This window comes from Microcaecilia unicolor, chromosome 2, assembly GCF_901765095.1.
Source record: "Microcaecilia unicolor chromosome 2, aMicUni1.1, whole genome shotgun sequence".
Classification (NCBI taxonomy): domain Eukaryota; kingdom Metazoa; phylum Chordata; class Amphibia; order Gymnophiona; family Siphonopidae; genus Microcaecilia; species Microcaecilia unicolor.
The window spans coordinates 107,085,211-107,103,068 of NC_044032.1; the positions used below are offsets into that span (position 1 = coordinate 107,085,211).

The 17,858-nt window shown below is 42.1% G+C and overlaps 1 protein-coding gene across 1 annotated transcript in view; it reads left to right on the plus strand.

Annotated features, from left to right (window-relative positions):
• SHISAL2B (shisa like 2B) overlaps nt 1-17,325 on the plus strand; it is a 42,808-nt gene extending 25,483 nt beyond the window's left edge. The window contains exon 3 of the mRNA XM_030192282.1: nt 17,247-17,325. Coding sequence (XP_030048142.1) covers nt 17,247-17,305 — 59 coding nt within the window. The 3' untranslated portion in view covers nt 17,306-17,325. The remainder of the gene's footprint in view (nt 1-17,246) is intronic.
• The last annotated feature ends 533 nt before the right edge of the window (nt 17,326-17,858 follow it).

A 17,858-nucleotide genomic window follows, 5' to 3' on the forward strand; every position in this document is an offset into this window, starting at 1 on the left:
GTAAGGAAAGACTTTAAACCCCGTGAATGCACTAGTGAAAAAATCACAATAAAAAAAGAGTGATGATTAGAATGCGATATCAAAGCATATATATTTAGAATTTAATATAAGGAACTTCACAGCAAATAATTCTAGTGCACCACTGGAGGTTGGGGGCAGTCGATGATTACATTTCGTCACGAGCACACAGGCTCATTAAAAGCCAGACACATATAAGTGTCGCTGTGACTGGATGAGACGCCCTTTTTTCAAGATATTGCTGTTGAGCCAATTATTTCTAGGATAAGCAGCATAAAATGTATTGTACTGTTTTGGGATCTTGCCAGGTACTTGTGACCTGGATTGGCCACTGTTGGAGAAAGGATGCTGGGCTTGATGGACCTTCAGTCTGTTCCAGTATAGCAACACTTATGTACTTATATAATAATGTATTGTGCCTTCAAATAACACATTAGGACTGAGTTTTAGACCTAGATTTGAAGAGAAGGCTGTTGATGAAGTGAAGAGACTCTCATAGATCACTCTAGACAGATTGTACTGCAGTAGGGGAAGGATCTTCTAACATAAACCGCGACTAGGTAATGGGTCAGAATGCAGTCAAGACATACAGTAGCACAGAGAAAGAAACAGGGAAGACGACAAATAAAAATGAGATTGAATAAATACACAGGAGGAAGTCTGTGAACGATCATGGGGGTAGCCAACAGTCATTTAGGAGTATATAGCTCAGAATATAATATCATCAAATGAAGTCAGAATATTCCAACAAAGAGCATGTGGTAAACACTGAGATAGCTCATGTGAATTTACATGAAAAGCAAAGTAGGAATGCTTCTATTACCTAAATCAACTATAGGTGGCAAATGTAGGTAAAAAAATTCACCTTGTTTTATTGTTTATATATAAATGTTGGAAGTTTAAAAAATATTATGGAGAGATAGACATAATATGCATCTCTGAGATATAAACAGAATACCCAATGGGACACTGTAATACCAGGGTGCAAATTATGTCAAAATAACTGGGCAGAATAAATTAGAGTTGAAGTGAAGGGCCATTCAATAACTTGGCACACCTGATAACCTGCCCCTTTGCACATGTAAATGCACAGAAAAGTAGCACTTACGTCTATTTTTTTAAAATAGTTGTATTCTTGTAGTAATATTAATTGCCTTGTAATGCTCGCTCTTAATTTGTTGTGTATGCCGCATTGAACCTGATCCTTCTTGGGAAAATGTGGGGTAGAAATGTCATAATAAATAAATAAGCGCCCTTAGCGTTATTCTATAAGGGACCTATTAAGTGCTATAGTGTGTAACTGCAAGGAGCATGCATATAGAAATGGGTGAGACTCCCAGTTATGCATATAATTTACAAATTACTGCAAGTTACACATGTTGCCACCATGTTTAGGCATCCGTTCCGCAGTTAGGCAAGGTCTATGACTGGTGTAACAGAGGCTACCTAAATGTTAAGCATGACGATGCCAGGTTATGCAAGTATTCTACAATGACACTCATCTCACGCATTATAAGCCCCTCCCCCCCCCCCCCCCCCCCCCCCACACACACACACAGTGTCAAGCAGGATAATAGTCCAGCAAAGAACAAAGTGCACTCCAGGACTGTGTGAGAGAGTAAAGTATAGTGAAAGTCATACCATCTATCTGACCAGAATGATGAAACTAAAATGCTAACAAAGATTACAAAAGCTAATAAAATTGGTAACAGTATAATCATGACAGATTAAGGGAGTGGTTCACGGCAAGGCCTTCAAGATTGCATACCTTCAAAGGCTCTACGGTGCATGCAAGAATGGAAAGCAAATCTGAGAGGAAATGAGGGACCAAAAGAAGGATAGAAGAAAGAGTGGAAGATGGTGGGCCATGTTGGGAAAGGAAGAGAGAGGGAGATGCTGGATCATGTGTGGGGAGAGAAAAGAGAAAGGGCATATGGGGAAGGGGAGATTATGAACATGGGGGAGGAGTTAAAAAGGGAAACTCAGGGTGAGGGGGAAAAAGAGAGATAAGATGCTGGACAGAGGGGTAGAAGAGAGAGACAAGGAGGTTGATCCAAGTATATGTTAGTGGGACTAGGAGAAGAGAGTAACCTGTTAGAAAAAGGATCTGATGCTGGGGCTTGGAGCTGCTCATTGGGAATGAGAGAATGGGGCTCACACTGAAGATGCTGGGAATAGAGGCTAAGTTGGAAGAAGAGAGCCAGGATCCTGGAGCCAGGAGATGAGTATAGGAACTGAAGCTGGCAGATATGGGGGTGGAAGAAGGAAGCTGGTGTTGGAAGAAGGGTCTGATTATGGGGCTGGGAGCTGATGCAGGAGCTAGGACTTGGAGAAAGGGGTTGGGGTCTGATACAGGGGATAAGGATGGAATAATGGGGCTTACATTAATGATTCCTGGCAGATGGTAGGGATGGAGGTTGAGTTGGGAAAAGAGATTGATTTTAGGAGAAGGGCTTCTTGATGTGGCTGGAAGAAGGGGTATGAGGGCTGATGCAGGGGTTGGGAGAAGGGGGCTGATACTAGCAGGTGGTAAGAGTAGGGGAAGGAAGCTGATTCTGGCAAAGGATTTGATGATAGGGCTGGAGGCTAAAGATAGCATGGGGCAGGTGGGAGAAAACTAGGGGCTGGGAGAAGGGAACTAGAGGTTAACACAGGGCCTGAGATTGAAAGGTTTTTTTGTTGTGCTTATAGTTAATGAAGCTCTTAAATTAAATGTCACCAAATAGCACACTGTGGGGACTAATCATCCAAGCAAGTAGTTAATGTCCCAAACAGTTATATCTAAAGCAGGAATTCACAGCATAACATCTAGTGCATGGGGATAATCAGATTAACTGCTTACCACAACCATATGAACAATATTGTTCCCTCGCACAGGTGAATTGGTGTGGAGCAAATCCTCATATACATCCCCTTACTTCTGTTTCTTTTTATCGATATTCTTCCATCTTTTATATATCAAAACTGTGCAAATTCACATCAATAAATATTTACATTCTTTTTAAACAATCACTTATCTGTAAAAGGCAGCGATTTAACAGTAACAGGGAACCCCCGCCAACAGGGGGTTCCCTGTTACTGTTAAATCGCTGCCTTTTACAGATAAGTGATTGTTTAAAAAGAATGTAAATATTTATTGATGTGAATTTGCACAGTTTTGATATATAAAAGATGGAAGAATATCGATAAAAAGAAACAGAAGTAAGGGGATGTATATGAGGATTTGCTCCACACCAATTCGCCTGTGCGAGGGAACAATATTGTTCATATGGTTGTGGTAAGCAGTTAATCTGATTATCCCCATGCACTAGATGTTATGCTGTGAATTCCTGCTTTAGATATAACTGTTTGGGACATTAACTACTTGCTATAGTTAATGAAGTGCATAAATTATGGAATTTTGAAGATAAAAATTATTTGGAAAAATATTTTGGGTAAAACCTGAACAACTGATAATACTATTGCACAATGTTACCTTTTTCAGATCTAGGTGGAGAAGCCCTTGTTCAACTGGGAAATACCTTTGCATATCATCAATTAAGTCATTATGGGGCTCATTTTCAAAGCACTTAGACTTACAGCGTTCTATAGGTTACCATGGGACTCATTTTGGAAAGAGAAAAACATCCAAAAAGTGGCATAAATCTGCATTTGGACGTTTTTCTCACAAAAAACATCCAAATTGGTAGTTTTTGCAAAACGTCCAAAGTTAGACTTAGACGTCATATCAAAACTGCCCCTCCATGTAACTTTGTAAGTCTAAGTGCTTTGAAAATATGCCTCTTCGTCTCTTCCCTAGACATAGAGACTTTGAGCTCTAGACATAATCATAGGGTCAGAGAATTTTTGGCATTAGCTTGAAGGGGATGTTTTTCAGTATCCAAAATACATCTCATTTTATTAGAAATCACGTCTCACAAAGCAGTAGAGAATTTGATGAATAGATGGGATCTGGACCTGGACAGGCCGATGGTGGCTATTGATATCTTAAAATTAGTTTTGAGAATACCAGAATTGTGACTAGTGTGGAATTATGAAAATGTCAATTCCGGGTTTTACATCGAGACTACATTATTCAAGCGCACGTATTTAAGATGGGAAAGATAGATGCTCCACTCTGCCAGAAATGCAATCAGGAAATTAACTGTATTTATCATGCAATTTGGACGTGTCGAAGGGTACAATATTTCTGGAGATCTATTTGATATCTGGAATGCTTACTAAATTCACCAATCCCATTTTCTCCAATAGGCCTTCCCTTAGATCAACTCGAAAGTTTTAGATTGCAGGGCAGGGGTGACACCAACTGATAAGAAAGGCTGGGCTGATTGGTAAAAAAGTTATTCTTAGTGTGTGTGATTGCATATCCCCCCTCATTTTGGAGCTGGTGCAGTAGATTACATAAAGGGGCATAATCGAACGGAAACGTCTATCTCCATGGGCGTTTATCTCCGAGAACGGGTCCGTGAAGGGGCGGACCGAACCGTATTTTCGAAAAACATGGACGTTTATCTTTTTTTGAGCTGGGCGTTTTTCTTTTTCAGCGATAATGGAAACCGAAAGCGCCCAGCTCAAAAACGAATAACTCCAAGACATTTACTAGTGGGAGGGGCCAGGATTCGTAGTGCACTGGTCCCCCTCACATGCCAGGACACCAACCGGGCACCCTAGGGGGCACTTTTACAAAAAAAAAAAAAAGGTAAAACAGCTCCCAGGTGCATAGCACCCTTCCCTTGGGTGTTGAGCCCCCCAAATCCCCCTCAAAACTCACTGCCCACAAGTCTACACCATTACTATAGCCCTAAGGGGTGAAGGGGGGCACCTACATGTGGGTACAGTGGGTTTGGGGGGTGGATTGGAGGGCTCCCATTTACCAGCACAAGTGTAACAGCTGGGGGGGGGATGGGCCTGGGTCCACCTGCCTGAAGTCCACTGCACCCCCTAATCACTGCTCCAGTGACCTGCATACTGCTGCCAGGGAGGTGGGTATGACATTTGAGGGTGAAAATAAAAAGTTGTGAAACGGCATATTTTGTGGTGGGAGGGGGTTTGTGACCACTGGGGGAGTCAGGGGAGGTCATCCCCGATTCCCTCCAGTGGTCATCTGGTCATTTAGGGCAATTTTTGGGGCCATATTCGTGGAAAAACAGGGTCCAGGAAAAGTGCCCTAAATTCTCGCTAAAAACGCATATTTTTTTTTCCATTATCGGCGAAAGGCGCCCATCTCTGATCGTCCGATAACCACGCCCCAGTTCCGCCTTCACCACGCCTTTGACATGCCCCCATCAACTTTGGCCGCATCCGCGACGGAGTGCAGTTGAAAACGTCCAAATTCGGCTTTCGATTATTCCGCTTTATTCGTTTTTGTGAGACAAACGTCTATCTCCCGATTTGGGTCACAATATAGGCGTTTTTCTATTTCGATTATAAGCAGGATAATCTAATGTTAATGGAACAAAATGAGGCTAGATCCTCCTACAGACAAAAAAAAACTTTCTTTCAACATGAGAGACATACATACATTCTCTGTCACCCAGAGCTAGGAGTTTGGTACTTAATTATCTTTAACTGCATAGGGGAAAAAAAAATCTTAATCCTGATAACTTCTTTTTTTCTAGGTTATTAGGAGTTTACTACTAAGTGAGGAAGTATAATAGTCTCCTCATATGCATCGTGAGCCTGCTATAGTAGTTTTCTTGATAACTTGTCCAGTACTATCAAATATATCCAGGGCTTTTTTTGAAGGGGTACTTGGGGGTACTGAGTACCGGCACCTTTTCCATTGTCTGCTAAAATTGACCCATGGATCCCAAGTTTTAATGAAAGTGCTCAGGGTCTACACACCAATTCTGCCTTGTGAAAGATCCTGTGACTGGTTGCAGGGGCCCAGGCTATTGTGGGGTGGGTCTCTCAGTGATCACCCCACCCCTGAAGGGTGGCCTGGCCTTTGAGTACCGGCACATTTTTTGCTAGGAAAAACACACTGAATATATCTCTACTCTTAAGGTATTGTTTTTATTTTCTTTACTAATAGAGAATATGCTATTTGGATGGGGAGGGGGTGGTTATTTAGATTTCTTTTAGAAAATAATTGGGAGACAACCCAGAGGCTTTCATCAACAACTTTTATTTCTGTATTCAATATTTTTCACAGTGTGATGATCATGATTTATACATAAACAAATCTATTACAATATCATATCACAATTTTATGAGGGAGGGGAGGGGTATAAGGGTGGCATGCTGGTCTGATATGTAACAATGTGTTCTAAGGTTTATTTATGCTTCTTTTATATTATATTGTTGTGTAAAAAATTTCATTAAAAAGATTTACACATGAACAGGCTATGCAAGCTGTACAAGAGAATGGATCAGAATTTGAGATAAGAACATAAGAGTAGCCATACTGGGTCAGACCAATGGTCCTTCTAGCCCAGCATCCTGTTTTCCAAACAGTGGCCAAGCCATGTCAAAAGTATCTAGCAGAAACACAATCAATAACAGCATTCCATGCTACCAATCCCAGGGCAAGCAGTTTGTTCCCCATGTCTGTCTCAATAGCAGACTATGAAATTTGTCCAAACCTTTTTTAAACCCAGATACGCTAACCACTGTTATTACATCCTCTGGCAAAGAGTTCCAGAGCTTAACTATTCGTTGAGTGAAAAAAATAATTCCTTCTATTTGTTTTTAAAGTATTTCCATGTAACTTCCTTGAGTGTCCCCTAGTCTTTGTACTTTTGGAACGAGTAAAAAATCAATTTACTTCTGCTCGTTCTACACCATCCCCTTTATCATTTTGGTCACTCTCCTTTGAACTTTTTCTAATTCCGCTATATCTTTTTTGAGATATGGCGACCAGAACTGGACGCAATACTCAAGGTGCGGTCACACCATGGAGTAATATAAAGGCATTATAGTATTTTAAATCTTATTCACCATCCCTTTCCTAATAATTCCTAGCATTCTGTTTGCTTTTTTTGGCAGCCCCATCAAGAAACAAACAGGCAGCAGTAAATTTTTAAAAAGGAACAGTTAGAAGTTCAATGTGTTCAACTGAATTCTTTTCTTTTGAGTAATCTAGAATACATTTCCTAAAATAATAAAAACATATCCTTAGAAATACATAAAATGTATGTCATTTGAAAATGTATCAAGGTTAGATACCAAACAGATCAACACTGCATTCTCAATAAATGTGAAAGGCATTACTGAATAAAAGTAGAAATGCAAATGTGAAATGCCTGGCTACTGTATATTGAAGATCTGCTATCTGATTGTTCAAGGACCTTTTATGATAAATAACTTTTAATATGCAATTATTTCTGGCATGAAAAAGCCAATTGGTACATTATGTGAAATTTCTGAAGTAATGCTTATCTGGTGTATGCACTGATAATATTTTGTGACAAGAAGATAAGTTGCTTGGCCCATGTAAATGTACATAAGAACATAAGTATTGCCACACTGGGACAGACCAAAGGTCCATCAAGCCCAGCATCCTGTTTCCAACAGTGGCCAATCCAGGTCACAAATACCTGGCAAAATCCCAGAAAACTCAATACATTTTATGCTGCTTATCCCAGAAATAAGCAGTGGATTTTCCCCAAGTCAATTTAATAATGGTCTATGGACTTTTCCTTTAGAAAGTCATTCAGACCCTTTTTAACCCCTGCTAAGCTAACCGCCTTTACTACATTCTCTGGCAACGAATTCCAGAGTTTAATTACATGTTGAGTGAAGAAATGCACAGCTATTAAATGATTCTGAGCATCCGTGACATAATCTTGTTGCAATACAGTATTTAGAGGTTTTGATTTTTCTATAAAAGTTGCATAATTTTTGTGATGAAACTGAGAAATCAGTGAAATGTGTATTCATGTTGGGACAGTAGCATTCCATAACAATACAGTAGAGGTTTATGTTGAAGGTAATAAAGAACTAAGCAATAACCAAGAATTCCCTTTTAAACTGTGATTTCTAAGTGTTTTCAAACCCTGATCTAGAGCCACCTCTAATTGGTCTGTTTTTTAGGATATTCATAACGAATAGGCATAAGATAGTGTGAGGAAGGCAGAGGTGGGGCCATAGAAAACAGGGAAGACAACCAAGAGGAGAAACTTCCAGATTCCATAATCCTCTAGCTGCCTCTAGAAGGAAGAGGGAGCCCCAAGGGAGCAGTTGTAGGACTCCTACAGTTAGAGAGGAGGAAGTGGAGGGGCAGAGTCGGGGAGGGCTAGAGGAAGAGCCCCAGCCCATGGAAACAGATAGCCCAACCCCAAACAGAGAGGAAGAGCCTGAGGACATAGAGCTGCAAGAAGCAGAGGAGTAAGGGGGGGGGGGAGATACAGCCTGAAGCTACACAGGAAAACCATGCAATGGAGATACGTTTTTGATTGTGCATTTGTTTCCTCTGTGGTCCAGAAGTCAAAGACTTTGTGTGTTGTTTACCACAAGGCAGATGCAATTAGGCCAGTGTTGAGTAAAGCACTGCAAGGGAGGAGGCTGTCCCAGCCCTTATGGCTTGAGCATAAAAAGCCAGGGCTAGGTTTTTCTGTTTGGTTTGGACTTCTGATAAGTTTTTAAGAAGGACTGTTGAAAACTTACTGTGCTAGAACTGAGAAAGAAAGAGGGAAGAAGGAGAAGGGAAGCAGAGGCCTAGAGCTTCTATGAAAGTAAGGAAGCCTAAAGGCAAGACTGCCTGGACAAAATATTACAAGCTTAAGCCAGGACACTGCAAGGGTAATGTTTATACTGAAGCAAAGTCATTGTTTTGGATATTTGGAGCCCTGATAAAGCATCGGTTATTAGTGACAAGGAGTAGCTCACTTGAACGTTTTGAAGAAACATTGCTAATCGGCACCAGCAACACCCTGCCCATCACTATAGACTTGCATACACTGTGTTTTCATATATGCAGATCTATATCATGCATATTCATTGTGGCAATCCTATAAACCTGTGGTTAGGTGTGCTTCCAAAAGAAGGTTGGGAAACATAGTTCTAAGCCAGACAACAAGGCTTCTTAGAGGATCATGTCTGTATAGAGTCAGGGCCAGCCTAAGGGTACCCGATACTTTAAGTGAACCTTTAGCCACTTAGCCCTACTTCCACCAAGGGGCAGCTCAAGGCTGTCCCCATGTCCTGCATCTCATCTTCCCTGTCTCCCCCTCAAAGGTGTCCAATATCTCTCCCCTCCTCCTTCACCAAAGTGTTCAACATCTTCTCTTTGCTCCCTATCCCACACCCCGAGGTGTTCAGCAGATTCTTTCCCCCTTCACAGTAGTACCAGCATGACAGTAAGCGTATCTACAGAAGACTCATCACAGCCAATGTGAGGCCTTGAACATCAGCACATACTGAAGGCCACCTGGGTCCTGCCTCCTCTGAATCAGGAAGTTCTGAGGAGGCAGAACTTGACAGATCTTGAGAATGCACATATGCTCACAGCCCCATGCAGGCTACAATGTAGACACATTGACTGCTGTGTGTGTGCCCCCCCCCCCCCCCCCCACACACACACACAAATGGCTCTGTCCTTGGCAGACTAGTGATTGGGCCAGCTCTATATTGAGATGTAGCTCCCTCTGATCAGCCTTTGCTTCTTTGGCTGTTCTGCCTACTACCATACTCCCCATCTGTTCTTTGGCTAACCTTTTTCCAGACTTTCCAAAGGATATTTTTTTTTTTATTATCAAACCATGCTTTAATTGGCCACAGCTGTATGAATGGCACCTATCCCTTTGGAACTACATGAAAGAATAACCTGGCTGGGTATCAGCAATAAGAAATGAATCTACTCCTTGAGATTTTGCTATGTACTTGTGACCTGGAATGGCTATGTAGTGCCCTATGATATGGGTATTGCTAGAGATTACAATGATGGGTTTTTCCAGACGCCCTGCAAGTAGGAGGGGTTGGCAGAGAAGTTACAGAAACAAGGTGGTTTCCCTGTAGTGAGTGACAGCAGGGGTGGAGTTTGCATTTAATAACAGGGATTGGGGTGAGATACATGAAGTCTTTGGTTGTCTGTAACCCCACCAGGACCCTTGGGAGTATTGGGGGATCCTGGAGTGAAGGAAATATATTCAGGCTAACTAAAGGAATAGTTGCTGCCCCTATAAGTGGCAACTGAGAAGGAGTCAGAGCTTCAAGTGGATGAGGGAAATCCAGCCTGGAAAGAAGTGGGACCAGGGTAGGGGAAGTCTGTCCAAGGCTGGAGTGTAGCCCTGTGAGGTGTACTACTGGAAGAAGGACAGCCTAAAGGGTCTATGCATTAAAGAAACAGATTGATATCAGGTGTAAGAGGGTCAGCCTTGGGGTTATTGCTGACACAACAGGATGAGTAATTGAATTTTTCAAAGAGTGAAGAAGAGTGAATAAGTTCAATACACATGGTGTTGAATGGAGCTGTATACATAAGAAGTTCTGAAGTGTTCACCTGCTGGTTGCAGAAGTTCCAGTAAAATTCTGTTGCATTCTATAAAACAACTGGAGTGCAGCATGGTTATTGGCAGGGACGGACTGACTATTCAGGCAAATGGGCAGTGCCTGAGGGCTCAGAGGCTCTACCCGGTTGCCTGCCACTACTGTACACTACAAACCCCCCTCTCCCGGGTCCTACCTTGGTGCCCTGGTGATCTAGTGGCCTCTGTGGGGGTGGGCAGGAAATTACAACACTCTTTCCTGCCCACTGCCACTATTTTCCCTGGTGCCACCGTATTTTTTGAAATGACTGCTGAGACTCCCTATAGCAGTCTCATGAGACTATCAAGACCCATGAGACTACCGCAGGAAGTCTAACCCGCCATTTTGAAAACACAGTGGCGCCGGGCAGTGTGGTGGTGGTGGGGTGGCTGGGGGGGCCAAGATCACCCTCACTGCCCAGGGGGTCCAGATAACTCTCAGTCTGCCCCTGGTTATTGGTAAAAGAGTGAGAGCGGGTGCTCTCAGACTGAGAAAAGCAGCACTAAAAAAAGTTTGTGGTAAACTCCTGCCACCCTGGATCTCTATTCTGAACCATTCGACCCACTCCTCAAATCGACTGCAGGCAAATTGGAACTGTAAGTGCAGGGTGTATGTGGTCCCCTGTGACACCATGAGAGGAACTTTGTGGGCCCAGGTAGGACTCCGAGTTAGAACCGGAGCCTGTAAGACCCAGGTTACAACTACTATCAGAGAAAGAATGATGTGTGACCCATTATGTCACATCTTATGTTCTTAAAATAACATCATTTTCTTCCTTCCTGTCATTGTCCCTTTTGCAGCTACCTCTGCTTCCTTGACAGGCTATCTGCACTTTATTCCTGGTCTGTTCTGGTTGATTTGCATCCTAACCCTATTATAGATTTCAATGCTCAAAAATTCTTCTTTAAAACTACATTTGTTTCATTATTATTGTGATTTGAATATCACTTAGTCTGTAGTTTTCCATAAAGAAAGGTACCAGATTGGAGTCAATGAAAAACCTCTACCTGCCCCTCCAACTAGAAAAGGAAAAGGGAATTGAGCTCAAAAAAGGATCCAGGTGCATGAACTGGTATGAGCAGGCAGATTACTTCTACAAATTCAGAGTGTTAATTCTGCCACTATACAGATATATGCAGTCACAAAATGTTTGGTTTTAGTGTAGATCAAGTTAGATATATAAGCTAGTAAAAGTAACAGATAATAGGAATCCGGCTGCTATTCGGCTCACAGCAGTAAGCGGCATCTGAGTTGCTCACTGCCATGGGCTGAACTAAACCTGGATATTTGATGCCAGTTAGGAGATGGCTGGTTAGCAGGTATATTCAGCAGCACTAACTGGTTAAGTGATGCTGAATATCCCCAGATAGCCTTGGGTAAGCCATTTAATCACTTTGAATATCGGGCCCAATATGTTTTACACAGATATAACATTCCTATTACTGCACATATTTTTCCTAGTTTATGTAATGAATTTGAATGGCTTTTATCTTTCTTGGTAACTACCAACTATAGTAGTAAATCCTATAAATTAAGTAACTAATGGAAAGTGCTGATGTACCCTTTGCAACCTATAAATCTGTGATAGACAATAAAGTGCTATGGCAAAAGATTTGAGTCTGTACTGTTCATGTCTGAAGTCTTCCCCTTTTCTTAGGCTTTTGCTACAATGAATAATGAAGCTACACAACTCAAAAGCATGTGAAAGCATTCAGTTTTCACTAGTGGTGGTAAATGAGGCAATTAACGCAACAAAAGATAAGAAATGTGTAACAAATACATACAATTGGCTTTACTTGCAGCCTACAAAATATTCTAAGAGGCTATTATATATTGCTCTTGCACTAAAACAATGTCCCAATTCACTTTCCCTTTTGTGCTGCTGGTCAGAAGTACAAAGCGAGAGTGCTTCCCTACCTTAGGAGGAGCTTTGCTCCTATCTTTTGTTTGTTGGTGAGATAGGTGTAGCATCTTGTTCCTTGTCTTGTATGTGATATCTGATTGGCCCTGCAGGGACGAGTCCAGAAGGCAGGAATTTATCTGTCCTACTTCTGGGCTGGAACAGTATTGCAGTGTTATCTGTGATCTTGCTGCCTGTAAGTCCTCTTCTGTGTACTAGATTCCAGCTGCCCATGCTCCCTACTACCAGTGGCTTAGCCACAGGTGGGCCAAGGTGGGCAGGTTCCCATCCACTTTGGTCTCAGGCCCACCCAGCAACAGTGAATCCTTGTCATGACAGGCATTGAGGATATATTGAGCTCCAGACTACTGGGAGCCTCCATGGTCTGGCATCGCCTTCCCCCAGTGTACCTTAACAAGTGACTTCATTTATAAGGTCACCAGAAGCAGCCAGGGCTGGCATTAGGGGTGGGCAAACAGGGCAATTGCCCTGGGCCCCCATGTCACTAGGTGCCCCAAACCTGCCTGAAGTTGAAAGAGATGCAATCTGCAAAGCTTTGGGGGCCCCTTGGCCCCGTCATGTCTAGCAGAAGCAGTGATTCACTCACAATTCCTGTGGCCAACTCATTGCCTACCCTCTACCACATTCCACCCAGATAGAGACAGGGAGGTAGCATCAGAGGAAGTGGGCCGACAGAAGAAGGGCTCCAGGGTTGACTGCAGACAGTATGAGTGAATTGCAGTCACTGCTGGTGACCCCTCTAAATAAAGACACATGTTAAGGTAGGTCATGGGAGGGAGAGTGGTGCTGGAGAATGGGAGGGAGGGTTGCGCTATATGTTAAAGAGGGAATTGAGTCGAATAAAAGAAACATTCCTTATGAAACAGATAGCAGCGTGGAATCATTATGGATAGAAATTCCATGTGTGAAGGGAAGGGGTATTCTTGTAGGGCTGTACTACCGTCCATCGGGACGGAACGAACAGACAGATGAAGAAATGTTTACAGATATTAGGAAAGCTGGCAAATTGGGCAACACTGTAATAATGGTGTGAGGAAACAGTGTGTTCTAAGCCTGTAAAATGTATTGGATATTTTTCTGTTTTAATTATGCTTGAAGTGTATTTCTCCTATTTGGCCAGCAGATGGTGCATGGTTATGCTTAAAGCTGTTACAGAGAACTGACTTCTCTTTCTTTTATTTGGCACACAGATAATAGGAAGTGCCTGTAGTGATATAACCAGTTTTTATTTGAAACCTGACTGTTCTGGGCTCTGATTGGCCTGGAGTTTTGAAATTACCTAGCAGTTGTTGCTGGCTATTGCTTCAGTCTTAGCATGGAAGAAGAGGGAGACAGATCTCTTTGCTAAAGCTCTGTGAACAATTATATGTCCTGATCTTCCCAGGTACTGTTTAGACAGTATATAGATGTTTAGTTAGTTTTGTAATTGATCCATTTTTCAGTTACTTGTTACTGTTTGCATATTTTTGTTCCACTGTTCAATATTTTTATGAGAATAAAAACAATAGTTTGTTCGTTCTGCCTGTCTGAACTGATAAAGAATCCTGGTGGTTTGTGTGTTCGGTCTGTAAATGCTTTTCTGGGAACTGAGGGACCACTGAGAGTGTGGCCTCCAGTAACCTAGAAATCACTGGGGATAATTTGGGAGTGGGAGACTCGCCCAGAGGTGCTTGTGACTCAGTCAGTAGGAGGAGGGTGCTAGTGTAGAGCACAAGCGGCAGGTGCAGGCAGACCTGAGCTTTGCTGGGGATAGACCCTCTGAGTGGCTGTGGGGTAACCCCAGGCAGGTGGCTAGGTGTTTCATGACAAATGGGTGACTTCAATTACCCTGATATATACTAAAGGAATTAGTAGAATATAAATCCACAAATAACACAACAAATTCTACTAAAAATATCCGTGTATTGAAGGTGTTTTAATCCATTTAATCATGAAAACGTGGAGAAAAAAAGACTTCAGAAACCATGGAGAAATCTCTTAAAGGAAAACCTTTTCAAATATACAGAGAAACTCCTCTTCAATCACTAGTCTTCACAAAAAAACCTCCACTCTTCATTCATGAAATACTTGTACAAACACCTTTTACAATACACTAGTGCCTGTCCTTCAATCTTAAGATTTGCTTTCTCCAGTTCACTTACTCAGTACCCTTTTCAGTAAAAATATTAAGCCAAACTACTGTCTAGTAGAAATGAACACATATTAAACAAGTAAAACATAACAGTATAAGTAAATAAACATAAAATAATATTCACTACATGTATCCAAAGTATAAGATAAAATTCCAAGTGCTCCTCTAGGTGTTCAATTCAGCAAGCTGCATGAGGCTGCTGTTGGATTTTTAATGGCTACTGAGGCTTAGATTGCTGAAGTCTTGTAATTGAACACCTCCAGGTTTGATAGGTGACATCAGGACAGCATCTCTGTAGCACTTTACAGCAGGAATATTGAGAGCTGAAAATGACTCAGACAAGGCGAGGTACTAAAGCCGACCAGCACAGCCTTACAAGAGTAAAGCACAAGATGCAGGCTGTGAAATTCATTGTGCGCCTGGCTGTTACTGGATTTTAATCTGTTAGCATGCAGTAATTCTCACATTGAACAGCTAATGCAGAAATTAGTATTTTGAGGCATGGAAAAGTGGGGAGAATAGTTGTACATGAGCCGTTAACTGCTCTGCACTATCTGCTGCTTTAATATCACGTCAAGAGGTGCAGGTAAGTACATTTTGTGTTTGCTGCGGTACAATTCATGCACATTTGCTACTTTTGTTCTGCATTAACTGCACAGCAGCCCTTCCAAAAATACTGTGATTGCTTTCAACAGTTAAGCACAGATCTGAAGATACTAGGTGGGATTCTGTTTGGCTTGCCCAAAGTTAGGCACTCGGGGGGTCCTTTTATAAAGGCACACTAGCATTTTTAGCACACACTAAAAATAAGCATGTGCTAAATGCTAGGGACACCCATAGGAATATTTGGGTGTCTCTAGTGTTTATTACGCACTAAAAATGCTAGCACGCCTTTATAAAAGGACCCCTCAATTAGGGCATGGATCAAAGATCTGTGCACAAAATAATTGGCTAAATTGTGATAATCAATAATTGGCATTAACAAGTACTTAATTGGCAGTAATTAGGAGATACACACAGATTTACCCAACACCCTATTCTATAACATGTGCACCTAATTTTCATAGCGTGCAACTCCGAAGGAGGGAAATTTCTGCACCTGTCATTAGTTGGATGCGAACATTTACGTCAGCCTTTAGAAGGCGTAAATGTTTGCACACAAAGTTAGGTGTGAAATGTCCACTAAGCTAGTATTCTATAAAGGTGGTTCCACACAGAATGGCCTTTATAGAATTCATGCTTAGTGTGGATCATACCAGCACCTAATTTTGGGCAACCTGTACAGCAGGGGCGGGCCAAGGTAATCTGCCATCCAAGGCAGGGATAAGATGCCAACCCCGCCTGGTCTGGCATCTCCCCTCTTCCCCGCATTTACTGGCAGCAATTCCCATAGGCTGCCCTGCCACAGTGCCGCTGGCACCAGCCTCTTTGCTGTACTGCATCCCACCTCTGAGGAAAGAGGAAGTTACATCAAGAGGTGGGCCGCAGTAGGGAGAAGAGGCCGGTGCCAGCGGCAGACCAGCCTATGGGAATCACTGCCACCTTTGGGAAAAGAAAAAAATAAGGTAGTGGGGAAGAGGGTTGAGGAGGGAAGGGGAGAGTGCCGGTCCTGGAGAGTGCCGTCTGAGGCCCCCCCCCCCCCATTTCAGTTGGCCTAATGGTAGGGCTGCCACTGTTATACAGAATTCCCTAGACTGTGTGTGAATTTTAGCAATTACCATTCAAAACCATGCCTCAGGTGAGTAAATATGGGCTACAGTGTATTACTGCCATAGGCGTAGTTTGACTGTTTCATTTGGGGGGGCAAAGAATGGGCGGAGCGTATTAGCATATCATTGCATATATACATATGCAAATGAATATGCTAATATGGAGGAAGGAAAAAAGAGCTGTGATAGAAAAAAAAATCCAGGGAAGATCAATAAAAAATAACACTATAAGCCTGTACTCTATTATGCTGCACAATGAAAACAAATTCCTTACAGGTTTGCTTGCTTTGTTTTGAGTGAATGGCGACAGCTGCGCGGGGGAGTGGAAAAAATGAGATTTACCAAATGATGTCTTCTTCCTTCTCTGGACTCAGGACACTCAGGCTCAGTCACTTCACTTCCACTACGGACAAGGGTTGCAGCGGCGAACTAGTCAGTCAGTAAAAGCACCGACAAACAGACAGGCTCGACTCCATCCTTCACTTCTTTGCCCTCTCAACGTCCCGCCCGCCCGAAAGGAAATGACGTCAGAGGAAGGTGGGACGGGATGCAGAGAGGGCAGAGAAGTGAAGGACGGAGTCGAGCCTGTCTGTTTGTTGGTGCTTTTACTGCGACTTCGGGTGAAAATTAAATAAAAGTCATAAGTCGTTTCATTTCGTTTGGGGGGGCACTGCCCCCCCTCGCCCCCCCCCAGTCTACGCCTATGATTACTGCATATGCCAAATCAGTGAATTGTTAATTAGTATTAATATAGCTGTGGTCTTGCTCCAAAACCTTGCTATCTTTCAGCTTTGTATAAAGATGGGGCTAAGAGCCAGGTTACATAGGTCCTATCTTGTGTACTTGCTGCATATTCCACTGAACATAGGCTGAACTAATTAAAAAAAAAAACTACTGATGTTACAAATATATTTTTATGGGATAAAGACACAAGTGATTTGTTTTTATACCATTCTCATACATTTCTTGAAATTGCTTAATTGACCATCTTTTTCTGCAGGTAAAAGAAAAGCTAAAACTGAATATTTGAATTTAGCCACAACACCAATGAATGAATAATCGTCTGGAGCTGATGGGACAGTTCAAGAAAACCTGATGGAAGTCGTACAACTTAACATTTCTAATGTTTAGAAGGATTTAGTGTAGTGTACAAACTGTTTGAAACCACATATGGATGTATGCAGTAAGATGATCTATTTACAAATTTACAGTATGTTGAAAGTTTTAACTAAAACAGCCTTTCTATATTAAAGGACTCAGCTTGAAAACAAAACAAACAAAAAAATCCCAAAAACATCATAAAGTGGTAGATGGATGTTTTTCTCTCAAAAACATCCAAGTTGTGATTTTCTACACTCTGATTTTAGATGTTTTTCTCCACAGTTCCTCCAAATTTCAAGAGGGCATGTTGGGGGCATGTTTTGGGTGGGACCTGGGCGACACTAAAACATAGATGTCTTTCTGTAATAATGGAACAAAACGAAAATGACTAGTGACAAAAATTAAGATATTTTTGAATAAGTGACCAAAAGGTGCCCTAAATGACCACTGAAGGGGATCAAGACATAACCCCTCTTATTACCCCAGTGGTTACAGACCCCTCCCACCCCCT